This window comes from Agrilus planipennis, unplaced genomic scaffold, assembly GCF_000699045.2.
Source record: "Agrilus planipennis isolate EAB-ADULT unplaced genomic scaffold, Apla_2.0 scaffold297, whole genome shotgun sequence".
In the NCBI taxonomy this organism is placed as follows: domain Eukaryota; kingdom Metazoa; phylum Arthropoda; class Insecta; order Coleoptera; family Buprestidae; genus Agrilus; species Agrilus planipennis.
This window is the reverse complement of record NW_020442429.1, coordinates 10393-31355: the sequence shown is the minus strand read 5'-3', so window position 1 is coordinate 31355 and position 20963 is coordinate 10393. Positions and strand designations below refer to the sequence as shown.

The window sequence follows — 20963 nt, the reverse complement described above, 5'->3', positions numbered from 1 at the left end:
ATAAAATAATTCGAAGTGGTCTGTATTCTGTCGAAACTGCCAGACGCGGATCGCGATTTCGATCTTTTTGGACGCGCTGTTGAGATCCAAAAAGATCGAAATCGCGATCCGCGTCTGGCAGTTTCGACAGAATACAGACCACTTCGAATTATTTTGTTAGAGAGGAAGAGGCGAGAACGTTCTGAAATGTTCTAGAACCATGAGTGGTGGGGATGACTTCAAACATTGTATTAAGGCATTTAATATAAATTTTCACCAAAGTAGTACCTATCTACTGTTTCTAAGATGGTCATCAGCTAGATAATCTAGGATTGTTTTCAAGTATACTATCCTACTAGAGTGAACTGGACCGAACGCTTCGAGAACGTTCTGAAATGTTCTGGAAAATGTTTGAGTGGTGGGAACCCTTCTAACATTGCATTAAGATATTTAATACATATTTTGAACAACATGGTAATGCTTTTATGGTGCTCTTCAGTAAGAATATTTTCAAATATCAAACATTGTCTTCAAGTAGATGGTTCTAGAGTGAAGTATACCGGAAGAATCGAGAACTTCTTAGAATATTCGAGAACTATTACGTATGAATGGTACGAATGACTTCTATCATTGTAGTAAACCATTTCATATATAATGTTTCTAATGTGGTCCTCAAGTACTTACACTGTTTTAGAGTGAACTGGGTCGGTAGCATCGAGTACGTTCTAGAATATTCCAGAATCATGAGAGGTAGGGAAGCGTTCTGATATTGTATTAAGGCTTTTCATACATATTTCGACCAAAGTGGTAATTTTTCTAAGGTGTTCCCCCCGGATAAAATGTTTTGGAATATCTAGGATTACTCTTAAGTAGAATGTTCTATACTGAACTAGACCGGCAGCATCGAGAACGTTCTGGAATATTCCAGAACCATGAGTGGTAGAGAATCCTTCTGTCATTGTATTAAGGCATTTCATACATATTTTGACCAAAGTGGCAATTTTTCTAAGGTGTTTCTCCACTAGATTATTTTCAAATATCTAGGATTGCTCTTAATTAGAATATTCTAGATTGATGTGGACCGGAAGGATCGAGAACGTTCGTGAATATTCAAGAACTATAAATGGTAGGGAAGCCTTTTGACACTGTATAAGGCATTTTTTGACTAAAGTGGTAAGGTGCTCCTCCGCTAGAATGTTCGAATATCTAGAATTGCTCTTAGGTATCGAGAACGTTCTGGAATGTTCGAGAACCATTATGTATAAGTAGTACTAAAGCATTTCAGATATATTTCGACCAAAGGAGTACACTGTTTTATTGAGTGAACTGGACCGGAAGCATCGAGAACCTTCGAAAACTATTATATTTGAGCTCCGACACTAAATGAAGGCTTTTTTATTTATTTTGACCAGAGTCCTAAAAATTTTATGTAGTTCCCTATAATGTTAGAGATTTCTCTAGTCTGATGTAAATTTGGGTTTGCGACTAGACCACCAGACCCCCCTTTTGGGTTATTTCAGATTATATACTTGTGGTTTTACATTTTTTTTACAACGGAGTGGACCACCCTTGTCCCATGNAAAATTTTATGTAGTTCCCTATAATGTTAGAGATTTCTCTAGTCTGATGTAAATTTGGGTTTGCGACTAGACCACCAGACCCCCCTTTTGGGTTATTTCAGATTATATACTTGTGGTTTTACATTTTTTTTACAACGGAGTGGACCACCCTTGTCCCATGCGAAAGAGCTGGCTACGTTCCTGATCACAACGTCAATTTATATAATAAAAAAAAAAAAAACAGGTAGGGGTGGCAACGAACCAAACTATATCTTTTGTACATACTTACTATCACTCTCTACTTTAAATTTCGATACTTATATCATGTACCTACCCTCAAGCACGGATTGTAGGTGTACTTATTATTATTATTATTATAAATATTGCTTGATTGTACAAACAAATTCCTCTATGTATATACAAACATTTATCTATAATAATACCTAACAATACATAAACAACCGCAACAAAAAAGGAGAAATAAGAATAGACTAACACTGTTCACTTCATCTTACTCTCTTCCTGTCGTCACATATCTACAACACGTCTCTATCTTTACTACACCTACTATTCTAAATTCTGTACGATTTTAGTGTGCACTATTCAAGGCTTACTTAATTTGTTTATTACAATTGTACATAATTATTATGTGTTACTTATTATTAATAATTGTTGCTGTATATATTGCTTTAAACAAATGCTGTTCGATTATTATCGGATATTGTTACTGTCTGGTCAATTGTAGCCTGTGCTATGTTTTCCGACCTATAAAGTCGTAGAATCAAAAACTTACAAGATGTTAGTGACTATACCTACTCCAATACAGTCAAATGGTCTGTTTAATATAAGTATGAAAATAAATCAAAGGTAGCAGTGCAAAACTCGCGCAAGCGCTGTAATCATTTCATCTATACGCATGAGCATTCGATTGAACTTAACCTATAAAGTACGAATAGGTTATGTTAACAATGATCGAGTAGAACACCTAGGCGATTGTATATAATGTCACTTATTAATAGTAACTAAAGCAGCACGATAAATAAATTACAATGAAATACAAAAGCATACATTCTTTATCCTTTGATAAAATTTTCAGCAGGGTGTATGTCAGATGTGGTTTGCTAAATAGAAAAATTAATACGAAACACAATCTAACCTAAATTACAATTGAATGAAGTAGTTTTTCTTTCTAATAAAAGAGGTCGTTATATTAAGGTCATATTAAGGTTATATAAGGGATATGTCCCAGAGCCTAGACAATAAGCGGAGACGTCCGTTAGAATGAATTAGCATATTATTTGCTAGTTTGCTATTGATTTATTTAAATATTAAACTTTCAGTAATAAAATCATAAAGTCTAAGCATTAAGTCATTTCATATGTACACAAGTTTTTGGCGAATGAAACTCGGAGACAAACTTGAAGTGGCGCCAGGTTGAAACTTGTTCTATGTTCTCCAAATGAGAGCTCTAAAATGCTTTAAGCATCTCGGATTACAAACTAACAAACTTATGCGTACATGCACTTGTTTGAAAACTCCATCGAACAACCGGAAACAATTCCATGCAAAAGTTATGCCGCTTGTAACTTTTGCATAACATTATAATTAATCGGAAATCAAACATGTGTTCTCATAGCTTTAAGTGTAATATATAGATAGTATTATCTTTGTTGTCGCATATAAATTTCGGAAACAATTCGCTACCGTTTAATTAGTAACTACCTATATCGAATATGAGATTAACATTATTAAAGACAAGATAACTTTAAGGATAGATGTACTAGGATAAATTTATTAACGTGACGAATTAGAAGGGTTGGACCTAACATAAATATAGGAAATAAAAAATCAGAAGAAGCCGCCGTTTTCAATCATATAAAGTGAAAAAGCGCTAGAGATACAAAATAAAAAATAGTACAGGGTCGGATGGTTATTAACAAAAATAAATAACTTTGGGCTCGCAATTAGGTGATTTGGAAATTGGTAAAAGATTATTAAACGTGTATGTTTGGGGCACGGGCCAGTACGTGTATGATACTTAGACGTTGCGGAAAAATAGCGTTAAAGATATGGATACTGTGGATGTAGAAGGTTTGAAATGAGGAGTTATCAGGAAGAGTAAGAAAACAAAGGACATCATTAGGAAATAAGCGAGATAGGTCAGCAGAACACATGAAGAGGTAGTTACAGTTATGTTGGAAACAGGAACTGGAGTTAAGAGGAACTGAGGTAAAGAGACCTAGGTTATTTAGACATGTTGTTTTTGAAAAATGTGAAAATTGCCTGTCACTTTTTGGGCTGAAGACTTTATGATAAACAAGCGAAATTCAAATTTTCTCAAGAACTACCAATTAAAAGTATTACCGATAGAACCCTAATGATGAACAAATCAATCAAAAAAGAGCAAACCCTTATACAAAAAGAAAAAGACCTTACACTTACAATTATTTTAATAACTCTTCTTTACCATGGTAAATAACTATTATCAGGATGTTCTATTTCTAAAAGTGGATATAACCCTAGACAAAAATTTTCAGTCTCTCTCCAGTCTCTCTGAGAGCGTCTCTCACAGTCTCTCAGTTATTGCCTAGGTATTTCTATGGATCTCTCACAGTCTCTGTATGAGAGACTCCAACGATATAATTGTTAATTGAGAGATTCGAGTCTCTCGTTCAGAGACTGGATACGAAATGAGGATCTCTCTATGAGCGACTCGAGTCTCTCGTTCAGAGATTCGAGTCTCTCGTTCAGAGACTGGATACGAAATGAGGATCTCACTATGAGCGACTCAAGTCTCTCCTTCAGAGACGCTAAATAGTTTTTTTTTTTGACAGTCTCTCGACAGTCTCTCTCAGCGACACCAAGAGACTCGATGAGAGACGAAGACTCGAGTCTCGCTTTCAAAGACTCTGAGAGACTGAATATTTTTATCTCGGAAAGTTAAGGAACCCCAGAGCAGCCAAGAAATATCAAGCAAATCGTTTCCAGCTTACGCGAAAATCAAAGAAACTAATTATTTCAGACTAATAAAGGTCATTTTAGAAGCAATTAGATGATTACGATAGTAAAATAGGTGAATATTTTTTAAATGTTCAATAATTCAATTGGCTAGTTAATAATTGTACCTATATAAATGTTTTTTATGCAATTTTTCAAGACTATCTACTCACGATTTTAGTTTTACCTTCTACGTGTTTATCAAACTTATTTATTAGCTAAATTTGGACGAGTTACTCTATTAAGTATCGACCTGTTTTTATCCAAATAATATTTCATTGAGTATTTCATATTGCTACAGTACCTACATTTTATATTTACGTTGTGCCCAGCACTTTCGTCAGAATTGTTTGTAGTCAGTTAATTACTTCATTAATTTCATAAGTTTTTATGACACCTCATTAAAATAATAACACCTGGTAATGCTTCTTTCCTTGACAAAATAATTACTATCATTATTCTTAATTATCTTCTAAATTTTTAGGACCGACATCTTAGACTAAAAAAAAAGGACGATAAATATGTATATACGAGGGTGGATTGATAAGTTTCCGGCCTGACCAAGAAAAACAAGGTTTTTAAAAATTTTTTTTTTTTATTTCTCAACATAATCTCCTCCAAGGCTGATACATTTCTCATAGCGATGTTCCAGTCTATTAATGCCATCTCTATAGACTGATTCGTCAAGCTCCTCAAAATAACCATTTACAGCTTCGATTACTTCTTCATTGTCCGCAAATCTCTTACCGCCAAGCCATTTTTTGAGATTAGGGAACAGAAAATAGTCACTCGGGGCTAGGTCTGGAGAGTAAGGAGGGTGCGGCATCAATTCAAACTTTAGATCGTTGATTTTAGCCGTCGCAACGATTGACGTGTGCGCTGGTGCGTTATCGTGATGAAACAAGATTTTTTTCTTCGCCAGATGAGGTCGTTTAATTTTCACCTCGTGGCTCAAACGTTGCAATAAGTCTGCGTAGTATTGACCAGTGATAGTATTACCCTTTGCAAGGTAATCAATGTATATAATACCTCTTGCATCCCAAAAAACAGTAGCCATAACCTTGTTCGCCGAAAAAATTGTTTTTGCCTTCTTTGGAGTTGGTTCCCCTGGTCCAATCCACTGTTTAGACTGTTCTTTGGTTTCAGGAGTGTAGTGGTGGACCCACGTTTCGTCAACGGTTACGAATCGACGCAAAAATTCGCTTGGATTACGCTTATACAATGACAAATTTGCGGTAGAAATGTTTTTTCGAATCAATTTTTGGTCGACTGTTAGCAAACGCGGCACCCATCTTGCACAGAGCTTTTCCATATGCAAATGTTGGTGCAAAATATGTTGCACACGTTCATATGACATCTTACAGGTCTCAGCTATCTCACGCACTTTCAATCTGCGGTCTCCCAGCACTATTTGATGAATTTTTTCGATCATATCTGGAGTTGTGACCTCAACGGGGCGTCCTGAGCGAGGCCCATCAGAGGTGCTCACACGACCCTTTTTAAACTCGGAAACCCACTGCTTAACGGTTGAATATGACGGGGAGGATGTCCCCAGTGTTGAGTCCATCTCTTTTTTAATTTCCTTCGGCGTTAACCCCTTCAAATAAAAGTATTTGATGACAGCACGATTTTCCTGCTTTTCCATTTTTACGAAAACCACAGAGGCGTCTTGTTCAGCGTGCTGTCAAACCTACACTAGCAAGGAGATCGGGCTGAAACTATAGCTACAAGCTATCCAAGGATGGTACTATAGAATGTCACCTCAAGGTAGGCCTAGTGGCGTCATCTCTTGGTTAGGCCGGAAACTTATCAATCCACCCTCGTACATTATCTAGATAAGTACCTAATATGCATAAGTTCAGTTATTGCATCGTCTCCATCATAGGATCGTCAGTCCTAAGACTGATTGGACACGCACCTCCGCTCTTTCCTATTCTGAGCTAGTCTTCGCATTTCCCTTAAACTAGAACAACCCACATCCTTAACTATTTGTATACAATTATCTATTCTAGGTCTACCTATACCCCTCATAACCCCTGCTTTTGTTTCTAATATGTTTCTAAGTAATTCTTCATGCCTGAGAACGTGTCCTACCAACCTGTCTCACCTATTTCTTACTGACTTTTAGTAGCGCCCCCTGTTCTTCTAATACTCTTCCAAAACCTCATTTCTAGCCTGCTGTATCCACGGCATGTAACACCACATTTCGAACGCTTCCAACCTTTTTTTCACAGCGCTCATCGTCCACGTTTCGCACCCATACAGAGCCATATTCCAGATATCTATATATACCTTTAACAATATTTTTCGAATTTTGTAAATGAACTGTTCGCAAACTCAGAAATGACTTCCTTTTGTTAAAGCTATTTCGACCCTGCATTATCCTTTGTTTTATGTCTCTAATGCTCCTTTAATCCTGAATTATCTGTCGCCCCAGATACCGAAAATTAGCGATTTCTTCTGTTCTTTCATCTCCTACCTTTATGCTCACTCTTTCCCTACTTTTTTTTCCTAGCTTCATATTCTTTCAAATATTGAAATAGATTTGGTCATTTATTATAACTAGCGGTATCACCTTTTAGAAGTTAATAAACTGAATATTTTTCTTAGACCCGCTATTGTTTGGTTGACGGAGAGTACGGAATTTCTAAACACTTCGTAATTTCATCCTTCTATGATATAATTATTTCACGTTTCCAACTTTAATTCATTTTACGTGATCATCGTTTTAACTCTTAGTAGACAATAACGGAAACAACTTTCTAATCAAATTTACTACCTTCCGGACAAATAAAGGATTGATTTAGACGTTTCCACATTCAGACGTAGGGAAACTGTATTAATTAATATGGAAAGTTGCGTTCTCCGTATTCCAGTTTTGGAACATTAATATTAAAGTTTCTGACGTTGAACTAGGTGGTAATTCATTACCGTTATTTATTAGCACTTGGCAAACTTAACGATAGAAACGACACAATTAAAGTAATACAGGTGTCTATGGTCTGTAGAAAAGACACGGAATACATGATTCCTCAACATCAAGTTTCTCAGTCGTTAGACCTTAGACGTTCGTCCTAAGACTGATTGGACACGCATCTTCAATCTTTCCTATTCTGAGCAATAGCTTCGAATTTCCCTAAAACTAGAATATCTCACATCCTTAACCATTTGTGAACAATAATCTTATAAAAAATAAAATAATTCGAAATGGTCTGTATTCTGTCGAAATTGCCAGACGCGGATCGCGATTTCGATCTTTTTGGATCTCATCAGCGCGTCGCAGACAGCTCCGACAGCACACAGACCAACTTTTACCTGCTGTCTTAACAGCGCGTTTTAGGAAATACCACAAATGGCGCGGTAAACGCCATCTGTAGTACGATGCTACATTTTAGGATTACGTATGCTCCAACAAGGTCCATTTAAATATATGGATATCTACTTGCTGAAACGAATCCCGGCGTAGCTAACCTCAACGTGATAGGCACGTTACCATAATCGAATAAAATAATTCGAAGTGGTCTGTATTCTGTCGAAACTGCCAGACGCGGATCGCGATTTCGATCTTTTTGGATCTCATCAGCGCGTCGCAGACAGCTCCGACAGAACACAGACCAACTTTTACCTGCTGTCTTAACAGCGCGTTTTAGAAAATACCACAAATGGCGCGGTAAACGCCATCTGTAGTACGATGCTACATTTTAGGATTACGTATGCTCCAACAAGGTCCATTTAAATATATGGATATCTACTTGCTGAAACGAATCCCGGCGTAGCTAACCTCAACGTGATAGGCACGTTACCATAATCGAATAAAATAATTCGAAGTGGTCTGTATTCTGTCGAAACTGCCAGACGCGGATCGCGATTTCGATCTTTTTGGATCTCATCAGCGCGTCGCAGGCAGCTCCGACAGAACACAGACCAACTTTTACCTGCTGTCTTAACAGCGCGTTTTAGAAAATACCACAAATGGCGCGGTAAACGCCATCTGTAGTACGATGCTACATTTTAGGATTACGTATGCTCCAACAAGGTCCATTTAAATATATGGATATCTACTTGCTGAAACGAATCCCGGCGTAGCTAACCTCAACGTGATAGGCACGTTACCATAATCGAATAAAATAATTCGAAGTGGTCTGTATTCTGTCGAAACTGCCAGACGCGGATCGCGATTTCGATCTTTTTGGATCTCATCAGCGCGTCGCAGGCAGCTCCGACAGAACACAGACCAACTTTTACCTGCTGTCTTAACAGCGCGTTTTAGGAAATACCACAAATGGCGCGGTAAACGCCATCTGTAGTACGATGCTACATTTTAGGATTACGTATGCTCCAACAAGATCTATTTAAATATATGAATATCTACTTGCTGAAACGAATCCCGGCGTAGCTAACCTCAACGTGATAGGATATCTAGTTCTACCTCTACTCCTCTTAACTCTTGTTTCTACTTTTAATATGTCTCTGTCTAGTCCTAGCAACCTATCTCGCCTGATTGACTTCCATAGAGTCCTCTGTTCTCCTATTTCTTCTAATACCTCTTCAGTTTCAACTTTTTCTATCCACGGTATCCTCATCAATCGCCTGTAACAACACATTTCCAACGCTTCTAACCTTTTCTTTTCAGCCGCGCCCACCATCCATGTTTCGCACCCGTACAGCGCCATACTCCAAACATACACCTTTAACAATCATTCACGAATTTCTAATTCTAAGGCGACTCGACCCTACGCTATCCTCTGCTTTATATCCTTACTATTTATGGCCTGACTTATCTGACTACCTAGGTACCTAACATCAGTCACTTCTAATTTTGCTTCTCCTATTACTGCTCAAGGTCCATAACTGCATGTTGCTCTTTATACAAACTATGTATCACTCATCTATCTCTGTATCTCAGCTAAAATATGCGGGGACGCTGCTTGTTTTAAAGTTATGTTAAGGAAAACAAACATCAAACACACACGGGGTAAACAAATTCTAGGTTTTATCAGCACTATATAAGCAAAAGTGGTTTCGCTCCTTCGTAAACATGCACATGCGCATAACCGCCACGCCGGTGGAGCTGTAAAACGCACAGCTCAACACAATAATTATTGTATCCTTTTCATAAGCTTAGGAATGTACCTACTGAGATTAAACTTAACGACTGTATATTATACGCATACAAAGAAGCAATTAAATAAAGGAAAATCATTATAACTAAAAAAATAATTTACAAAAGATCGGACTCCGCGCTATTTTTTATTTTATAAGTACCGCTGGTACTTTTTCCTTTCTAAGTTATCTGACTTCTTAAATATCAAAAATCGGCAACTAGTAATTCGTGCCCTATTTTTATGTTAGCTCTAACCCTAACTTTACATCTGCTACATACTAATATTAAGGTACCTTTAGCTACTTTAACATTTACAATGAAAATTTTAGTGCAAAAAATTAAACGAAAATTTCCTTGTTGTTCTATTTGAGTTTGGCTGCAATTGATCAGAGCGGTGACGCTACTGTAAATATTACTTAATCGAAATAGCAACAATTGGTACAGATTGTACAAATGGGTATCGACTTAACTGCATATATGTTTAATAAATCAGAAAAAATTGAAAGTCTGTGGCTGATAAAAAAGAAGAAAAAACATGTAAAGTCGACAATGGAAAGTGCATCTTTTTAATGTAGTGTTTTGGATTTTCTAGTATCCTTGGTATGAATCTTTTCGGGTGCAAGTTTTGCGAAGAAAAAACGCCAAAAGGTAAATGTACCAGCACTGCTGAAGAAGACAAAGATAGGAAAAATTTTGACACCTTATTATGGGCCACTGTTACTGTTTTTCAGGTACTTCTTTATTACCTTCGGTACAGCACCATCTAGCGCTAAACATTAGAAATATTCGTAACATGAAACGAAAAAAAAATAATTAAATCAACATCTGGACACGTTATTTCTAATGTTGTTATTAATACTATTGTTATTGGTGCATTTGTTGTTAACACGATTAGCTTTCTGCATTTTGGGCTGCTGTACCAACTAACTAACGAAATCTAAATTAAATGCTTTGTTTCTTTATTTATCGATACAACAAAATAAAATCGATGGCTTTTCTGCAATTAAATATCAATGAAGGTGTGGCCGTTTCGACTGATCGAAAGGTAAGTACAAGTTAAGTTATATGGATTGACAGTTTTAGTACCTAAATAGGTATATGCATTTTTTGCATGACGAATGTACTTTTCTGGGAATGTCTTTTTTCCTTTTTTCATTTATCATTCGCATCTAATTTGTGAATGTTAACAAATATTCACTATAGGAGATTAATTAAGTGCGTATGACCAGGAAAATAATTATTGTTACAATTATGTCTTATGTCACCCCTACCAACGAACATGAGCTGCATTACAATGTATCTTCAATTGTTATTACCCTTAAGTCATTTTTCCAAAATGAAAATATCATTTAATACAATTTGAACATTCTTCGATCTCTAGGTACTCGAAAATTAATAAAAATCGATCATCGAATTTGTTATTACTTTGTTTCGAAAGTTGAAAAAGAACAATATCGAAAATGCGCATAATGATATAAATCGACTTGATAATAAAATAAATATGTCCATGAAGTCCGAATTAACTATTGATAAAATTTCAACAACCAATATGCTAGATAGTGTCCGACCGAAACTGGTTTTTACGACCGAAACCGAAACCGAAACCGAATTTCGGCAACGGTCTCAGTTTCGACCGAAACCGAAACCGAAACCGAAACTTCCTTATAAGGATCATGTTTTGAGAGAAAAATAAAAAAAACGTTGTTATAATCAGTCAGTTTTATTTTTTTATCTTTAAATCACATAGCTCTGCAGTCTGACATTTTCACTTATTGATAATCAAATCAAAATCAACATAACAACCCCTCATTTAAGGAAACACTTTAATTGCGCCTTAAAAATACTTAAAATAGGTGAGATGTTTATTTGAGTAAGTATAGTAGACTANTGAGACGCTGAATATATTGAAAACTTTATTATTATTTAGATACCAATATGACTTTATTTTTCTGATAATAAATGTGAAAATTCTTCCTTTTTCGTTTTGAAAATTATTTATAACTATTTATGTGTTACTTTTAAATTCCTTTGCTTAATTTGTCTTATGTTTCAGCTTTGAAAACAGCATGAATTTCTAACAAAAAGTTAAACAAACATTAAGAAAATTAAGCTTCCTTTTTAACCCTTGCAAACTTATCCAATAAAATCGTTATGTTTAATGCCCATGATTGATAAAAATCATCATATACCAACTGATGAGGAAAGATATTGTGTTAAAATTATTCTGTGCTGCTGATTAGTTTTTGTTTTCGTTTTTCGTATACGACTGACTATAAACAACCGGGGAAAACATATTACGGAGTACACTTTATAGTTGCAAATTCTGAAACGTAGCTGCGTTTAGCAAAGCTGTGAATGGTTCAGTGAAGTAATGCTCGCTCCATATGCGGGTTACGATACGACAGCCCGGGTTCTATATACGGGCGATGCACTAATGTTTTTCTGATATATTTTTTATATCGTATACGTTTTCCCCGATTGGGCAATTACCTACATTGTTTTAGTTCTGTAAGATATATAGTTTAAAATTTTCTCAATTCTTTTCTAAAATACCCAAAATTCCTTTATCTAAAAGAACTACTTATTGTTAAGCAATCTTCAGCAATTTATTACCTTTGAAAATCCTTGACATGGAAAATGAGAGGGCGGCAAATTGATAATAAATTGATGATAATTTCAATTCAATTTATTTTCATATTTGGCATGTCAGTAAATATTACATATGAAACCACTGAGTTCAGGAATGCTTAATATTGCTTTTGCATGTAAAATGAACCAAGCGGTTTATAATTATCCACACTACAAAAGGAAGTGAAGGTTCTGCACAAACAGCGGTCAGTAAAAATGCCATTAAAATGTGACCGCTACTATTGAATAAGAACAAACTCCTTAACACACCTCTGTTATCTATAACTACCACTCTTAAATGACTCTCCGCAATTTAAATTTCAATGTCAGGTAAATCTTCCCCTCCCAATTACGGTCAGTGAATATGTCATTAAAATCAGACCGTGACTATTGAAAGACAACTCAATAACACTCCTCCGCTATCTATAATTACCACTCATAAATTACCCTGCGCAGTTTAAATTTCAATGTCAGGTAAATCCTCCCCTCCCAATTACGGTCAGTGAATATGTCATTAAAATCAGACCGTGACTATTGAAAGACAACTCATTAACACACCTCAGCTATCTATAATTACCACTTATATATTATGTTAACAGTTTAAATTGGAATGTGAATAGTAAATCCTCTCAACAGCGGTCAGTGAAAATGTCATTAGATGTGACCGCTACTATTAAATAACAACAAATTCCATAACATTCCTCAGTTATCTATAACTGCCATTCTTACATAATGTTCCACAGTTTAATGTTCAATATTTCGTTGCTGAGGTTTTCAATTAAAAAGGGTTGTTATTAATACATAGCAACAAATAAATTACAATTTAAGTTACACAAATCACCGGTGATTCTTTGTCTTTTTTTAATTCTCATCAGGCGATCATCGTAAAGGCCATTACTGCCACATACATTGTCAATGCCATCTCACAATCAGTTGGCAGCTATCAACTTATCAGAGCACGTCTTGTTGTAATACACCAATAAACACGATATCTCGATTTACGTTTGTGATCATCTAACCGAAGCCATCATCGTGTCTCTGAAACGCAATTCAGTTATGACAATGGCTTCGAGGGTGAAGAAATTTTCATTAATTCGTTTAGTATATCCGCAGAATGAACATAAAATTGCCTCTGAACTTGATTAGAATTCGGTAAATTTCGTTAACACAAGATCCAATTTTGCGAAGATGAAATACTGATCTAAGCGTTTATGATTGAAAGACAGCAAAAGTTATTGAAATGATGGAAAAGTAAAGAAGCTTTAACTGACAGACCTAATTAAGATCCTAGACTTTTAATCGAACATTAAATTTTGACAAAGTTTCTAAGCAAAGGAATTAGAAAAATAATAAATATAAATTAACAATCTCTTTCAAAACGCCGTAAAAGCGTTTGGATTAAAAGATAAAAGATAAATACTATATATTATGAAACGCTTTGACATTTAATAGTGGTTAATATCAAATATTAATGCGAAAATTAATATTCATGTTTTTACCCACTATAAACTACCTTAGGTTAATGAGGGAAAATTTGTTGCTGTTGCATGCATGCATTGGTGCGTAATGCCAAAGCTCCCGGGTTCGATTCCCGGCGAGGGTGTGACAACAGCAGCAATTTTTTTCTCATTAACCTGAGGTAGTTTATAGTAGGTAAAAGAATGAAAATTAATTTTCACATTAATATATAAAAAATAAATAATACGGAGCCAGCCGTCCACAAAGCCAATCATAATTTTTGTTATCCTAGACTTAAAGGACTATCAATATAATACAAATAATGGATTTGGGGTTATTTTTTAGGTGCTTACTTAGCTCTTTTTTTTTTATTACCAATTTCGCCTACTTCAAATGAACCGATTTGTAAAGACGTTTTACTATAACGAGATTGTACGATAAAAATACAGAGTTAAACAACGCCGCTATGATTGCAGTCGTTTGTATGAGNTAATCAAACCAAGACTACCTTAAAAGCATAGATGCATAACTGTAATTTTTTTAGACAAACTAATTTAGTATGAACCTTTTATTGTTTTGCCAATAGTAAGTAGTAACACTAAATCACGTCAAATCTGAATAAACACAAAATATGAAGATTGGAAAAACTTTGGCGGTTGTTGTAGAACAAACAGAATAGCTCAAAACCCCAACGGAGTAGTTTTTATTGCCTACATTCCCTACTTCAACCCTTTTTCTGATTCATTAGGTAATTTTAACTATTATTATTAACACAATATCTTTCCTTTGGGGTAAACTTCTCATTCTCACTATCTTACATAAAACACGTCTGTATTCTTTCTTCTTTTTCATTTTTTACTACTAGATTTTAACTCAAGAAGACTGGAATATCGTCCTTGCCAACGGTATGTCTAAAACGTCCCATTGGGCAGCCCTTTATTTTGTGGCTCTCATGACCTTTGGCAACTACGTCCTTTTCAACCTACTGGTAGCCATCCTGGTCGAAGGTTTCAGTGCAGAAAGGAACGAAAGAAGGGAAAGGGAACAAAGGGAATTGGCTAGGAAAATGTCGTGTATGTTGGAAGCTGTAAGGCGGGCTAGTTACGAAGACAAAAACCGATCTACGTCGACATCTAGCGACAGTATTGTAAATGTAAGCATTATAGGTGGGAGCTGAGCATCAAATACCAACGTCACTGAAGGTGGGAAAATTTTGCGGTAATATGTTTAGATAACAGAGGGAGGGGGTTCTAAGCATGCGCACAATTCATGGACAAGGTCACATGCAAGGCCACTAATTCAGTTCCCTTTTATTTTTAACTTTTTCTCAAATTAAACATACACACAAATTTAAACATCTTTTCGAAGTGAGTTCGATTCCCGGCGGGGGTGTGCCAACAGCAACAATTTTTCCCTCATTAATGTGAGGTAGCGTATAGTGGGTAAAAAATTCAAAAATGAATTTTCAGAATAACATTTCATATTTTTTCCGAAATTGTGAAAACCCATCGAAATATTTCATATACCCAGTACTTCACCTCCTGCCGCCTCCATTTGATTCAAACCCTCATGTCCGGTCTTTAGGAATTTAATTGAGTATGCTAAGGTCTAATATTTCTGTAAATCTTTAAGCACTATCTCAATGACTATTTTTAAATACGGAATAGGTTACTTTTACCCGCTGTTCCTACTGAGCTATCCGTTTGCTTAGAAACCTATCTCCTCGCACTATTATCGAAACATTTTACCATGTAAGAACCTAGCCTAACTTTTGCAACTTCCCACAACGTTTAATGTATCATTGGCCAAAATATTAATTGAATTTGTCAGGAATGTAAAAATACCTGGAGATCCGTGGATGACCTTCAAAAACTGAAGAGTACCAACGATCAGCAAGAACTATCTACTGGATGCAGTCACTGCGATTTAAAAGCTTACAGAAGAAAAGACAGCTGTTACATCAAGTCACCCGTTCTGCATGCCATCACCGAACCAAAATGTAACATCCAAAAGGAATCTTTTATGTTAAAACAACCGCCGCGTCAAGTGAGTAATCTTGATCGCAACTGGCCTAACCCAACCTAACTTTCTACGACTAAAAAATCAGAAATTGAAAAAGTAGTATCAAATTTACGGGATTTTCTTGTTAGCACACTATTTGCTTCAATTCTTTTATAATAATGTGTTCTTCCCGCAACACTTAGCCACTATCACTAATAATAGTAGTATCTATACGAGGTTTGTTCAAAAATATCGCGAATTTTGTTTTTTTTTTTTTTGAAAAACTTTATTTATTCATAAATATCTATTTTGTCTCTTTCAAAGCAATCCACATTAGATATTATACACTTGTGCCAACGTTTTTTCCAATCCTTGAAACACTTCAAAAAATCACTCTTTCCGATGCCGTCTTTATCTCCTCAATTGTAGCAAAGCGTCGTCCTTTCATGAGCCTATTTAGTTTCGGGAACAAGGAAAAAGACACAGGGGGCCAGATCTGGGAAATACGGTGGGCAAAAATCGAAGACGAGTCAAAAATTAACTGAACATTCAACATGGCCGAACTTGTCGGTATAAATGAGAGACATGAGTACCAACTTAATGCCACAAAAAAAATCTAAAATCGAAAATTCGCGATACTTTTTGAACAGATCTAGAATATTTTTAATTAAAATTTTTACATTTATTATACTCAATTAATCGTAGACCTAAGACTTTATCTATATCATCAACTACAATTTTATTTAATTGTTAAAAGTATTATACACGGAATACTTTATTTTATAATACACAGAATTCACCCCCAATAATTACGCACACGGCCGCGACTCCCCAGGATTCACCCAGCACCACCCTAGACGACTACCCGGAATTTAAATACAACGTCATGTGCAATGAGCCGTGCCCCGTCGATGAAATTATAAATATTGAGAATATAAACCGATCAGCGGTAAGCAATTGCAAAAATAATAAAAATAAAAATATTTATTTTCCCTACATATCTACCAAATAAGAAAAATATTTTTCATAACATTTCACCCTGAAGGCCACTAATCCAAATGTAATTTTCATTTGTTTTTTCCGCAAGTTGTTTCATAAATATTATCTGCTCATGTTTTAGAACAACAACGCGCCAGCATTTCTTAAACCCCCAGCCTTGTCACCACCACCCTTAACTTTCCGACAATTTGAAAAGCTCCCCGACGATTCGAAGACAGTGTCATCGAAAATAATTACGCATAATGAACGAATTGGATCAAAGACGACTACATTTTCCGAAAAGGTAAGTTATTTTCTTTTATTACGAATATATCTTGAGGTTCCCTATGCCTTACATTGAGCCCTATTACTCAATAACTATCAGTAAAAAACATCCATGTCAATTTCGTCATGTGGACAATTCCACAATGAACTGTTACCGATGTTTCTGAATCTTTCGCATATTTAGGCGTCATTTAAGTATGAACCGTACGACCGATCGTTCCGCAATCTTTTTTTATGATTGTAGAATACCAACATTTTTATTACTTTCGAATTGCTATTAAGTATAAAGATTGTCAAATTTATTTTTTACGCAAAAATATGAGCTAATTTTGTGCAATTTTAGTTTAAATTTTGTACTTGTAAAATGCACTAAATAGTTCTGTTTTACTTTCAACTGAAATACAGTGTTAAAAGCTTGTTTCTTTAACATTTCGTTAGTTTATCGTAAACCAGTTTGATTTAATATTATTTCCAAAGCACACGCTTTACAAATATCCAATTTGCAACGTTTCGTTTCTGCAAAGCGAGTATTTCGTTTGGAATTTAAGTAAAGTATGCAGAAATGCGGAGTACATCGGAATACAATAAACTAAACAATTCGATGCAATTTTTCAATTTTATATTCGCCAGGTAAGCATTCCCGTTTCGAGTGCAAATAAAGCTACAAACTCACAAAATCAGCCACAGGAAAAACCGAAGATACAACGCGGTTATTCATGGAAGCTTCGCTCGCGACCGAGCTTGAGAAGGAAAAAGAACAGAAGCGGTTCCGATTCGGAAGCCGTGCCACTGAACAATGGAAGAGATCATTCACAATGTAACGGAGGCAACATCACCAGACACGTTAGTAAAATTATGTCCCTATTAGAACTGGGAACGTTATATCCGATTAATCGATTAATAATAATCAATTCTTTGCAGTTTTCAATAGTAATAATTTATGTTGGATTCCTGACCGTTACTTTTAAATTATGTAGTTATTTTCTAGGGTAGCGGTCAAATAATTAAGACAACTTTACGTTTCTTGTAACGTTTCGATTTATTCAACCATCTTCACACTTTTAAAGTGTTACTGCTTGTACACAGTTGAACTACTGCATACTCAGTATGAAAGAATGTTTAAAATTAAGTTAATATCTGTGTACAAGCAGTAACACTTCAAAAATCTGAAGATGGTTGAATAAATCGAAACGTTATAGAATTTTAATTACTTGACCGCCACCCTGGAAAAAACTGCATAAAATATTAATTCGTTAATTAAATACTTGATTAATCGAAAGACATAATCGATTGATCACAAACAAATTCATTTGCATTAGCACATTTTCTTACTTACTGCTGTATAAAGTTTTTTCCTATACGGAATTACAACAAAAATTTACACGCATCTCCATCAACATACGTAGGTCCAGCTCATCCATCATATAGAGCTTTTAAACAGCTTTCACAAAATTCACTCATGTAAATAATACCGAATATGTATAGCAACTGTAACTTTGTTAATAGTGCAATGTAGAAAATTAGTGTCGCTGTACAAATATATTCGAAAAAGCACCAGGCAGATAAATGATAAAAAATTTACTCCCGAGATAGGTGGGTTTACACATTATTGAGCCTAATGTGGGATTTTAAGACGAAAAACATCAATCCGCAAGTCCAATATTAAACAATACAGATTTTATTCTCTATCGATTACCCAAAATTAATAACAAAAAAATATTACTGCTATCGGGCCCTCGCCGGAAATCGAACCCGTGCCTCTGGTTTTAAGCATCAAAAACGACTAACGTACGTCTAAGATGTGACAAATGTCATCGAAACCAACTCAACGTTATTATCATTATTATGTACAAAATATTCTAAAAGTGGTTAATATGCAACATTGATTGTACTTGTCCGTAAACCTAGGGCCCGGGTTCTATTCCCGGCGAGGATGTGACAGCAACAACAACTTTTTCTCATTAATTTCGGGTAATCTATAAACAATAGAAAGTTAAAGTTATTATATAGGGTTGTTCGGAAAGTCATTTCGTTTTTTTTGTGGAAATGAAAGACAGTTTTCGTATAATAAACAAATACTTTATTCAATTATATACTGACCGTTCTGGTCCAACACCTTTTGTCATCTTTCTGGTAGTAGCATAATTCCACGCTCATAAAATTTTTGGTCTTTGCTGGCAAAAAACTGATCGAGGAGGTTTTTGACCTCCTCATTTGAGGTGAAGGTTTTACCGTCTAAAAAATTTTGGAGTGACCGGAACAAATAATAATCCGATGGTGCCAGGTCTGGAGAATATGGTGGGTGTAGCATTGTATCCCATTCAAGCTGTAAAAGCTTTTGGCGAGTGACCAAACTTGTGTGAGGTCTCGCGTTGTCTTGGTGAAACACTACACCTTTCCTGTTGATTAGTTCTGACCTTTTCTGTTGAAGTGCATCATTCAGTTTGTCCAGCTGATGACAGTAGACTTCCGAATTAATCGTTGTGTTATCCGGTAAAAGCTCAAAAAAAACGATTCCTTTAAAATCCCACCAAACAGACAGCATCACCTTTTTTTGGTGAATATCGGCTTTGGAAATGGTTTGAGCCGGTTCATCTTTTTTGCTCCATGACCTCTTGCGTTTGACGTTGTTGTATACAACCCATTTTTCGTCCCCAGTGATGATGCGCTTCAAAAACGGATCATTTTCGTGACGTTTGAGAAGCGAATCGCAGACGTCAATGCGGCGACACAGATTTCTCTCTGTGAGAACATGGGGAACCCATACATCGAGCTTCGAGGATAATCCCAGGCCTTTCAAGTGGTCATAAACTGTTGAATTTGATAAATTTAACCTCAATCCGATCTCACGTGTTGTTATTCGCCGGTTCACATCAACTAATGCCTTTATCGCGTCTTTATCAGCTTCAACCGGCCTTCCCGAACGTGGTGCATCTTCGACATCAAAATTGCCGGATCGAAATTTAGCGAACCAGTTCTGGCACTGGCGTACTGTCAACACACCTTCTCCATACACATCAGTCAATTTCTTTCTGGCTTGAACAGCATTTTTACCCTTTCTGTAGTAAAACAGTAAGATATGTCGAAAATGCTGCTTATCGCTCTCCATATTTAAAAGGGCACCAACCAAAAACTACTGCGTAGAATTAATTGGAATTTTTCACACACAAGCCTTGCTATATGAGCTCTCAAAGCATATAAAAATTATACGGCTTAAATGTGAAGTTGGGTGCAAAAGAATACAATTAAATCCTCTGTCGGGAAAAAACGAAATGACTTTCCGAACAACCCTATATTTATATATATATAATAAGCAAAAGTACTAATCAATAAATATAAAATAACCAAATAATCTTTTTGGAGGCTTTTGACATTAACCGAACCTTTTCTGGTAGGTACCAACTTAATTGAAATAACATTTTGGTTACCTACTCAAAACTAGTATCCCGAAAAATTCCGACGTGTATAAATTATCAATTTTCAATAATTTTTCAAAGTCACAAATATATTTAACAGATATGGAAATTTCCATTGGTGAAATTTAAAGTGCTTTTTTGAAAATATATTTGTTTATATGAACGTATATCTTTAATCACTGTTTTTTGTTCTGTACAGGCTAGCTTAAGGAATGATTCTCTTCTGCAGTCGCCTATTAGAATCCAAAACGACACCCAAAAAGATGCGCCAAATAATAAAAACCAAAAAGCTCTTAGTCCCCAGAATTCATTTAGAAGTAGATCGAACACTTGCAGTCCAATGCAACAGGTATCCATTTCGTTCATGCGATATTATTAAGCTCTGTGGCCATTTTTCAATCAGAACAACAAAAAAAATATCATACCATTGGCGTTAACAGACATACCTCATAATATTGAAGTCACACTTGCGATTCTCCTGTTTAAAAACTTTCCCTATAGTTCAGACGATCAAAATTGGCATATCTTCTTTCTTGTTTCCACTTGGAATTGTCAATC

General features: G+C 35.6%; 1 protein-coding gene across 1 annotated transcript in view; it reads left to right on the top strand.

Moving 5' to 3' along the window:
- Window positions 1–20754, top strand: part of LOC108740845 (voltage-dependent T-type calcium channel subunit alpha-1H-like) — a gene marked incomplete at its 3' end in the record, with an annotated part of 104821 nt that extends 84067 nt beyond the window's left edge. The window contains exons 13-19 of the mRNA XM_025980254.1: window positions 10232–10370; window positions 14591–14878; window positions 15556–15771; window positions 16520–16675; window positions 16847–17008; window positions 17620–17832; window positions 20605–20754. Coding sequence (XP_025836039.1) covers window positions 10232–10370; window positions 14591–14878; window positions 15556–15771; window positions 16520–16675; window positions 16847–17008; window positions 17620–17832; window positions 20605–20754 — 1324 coding nt within the window. The remainder of the gene's footprint in view (window positions 1–10231; window positions 10371–14590; window positions 14879–15555; window positions 15772–16519; window positions 16676–16846; window positions 17009–17619; window positions 17833–20604) is intronic.
- Window positions 20755–20963: the final 209 nt, after the last annotated feature.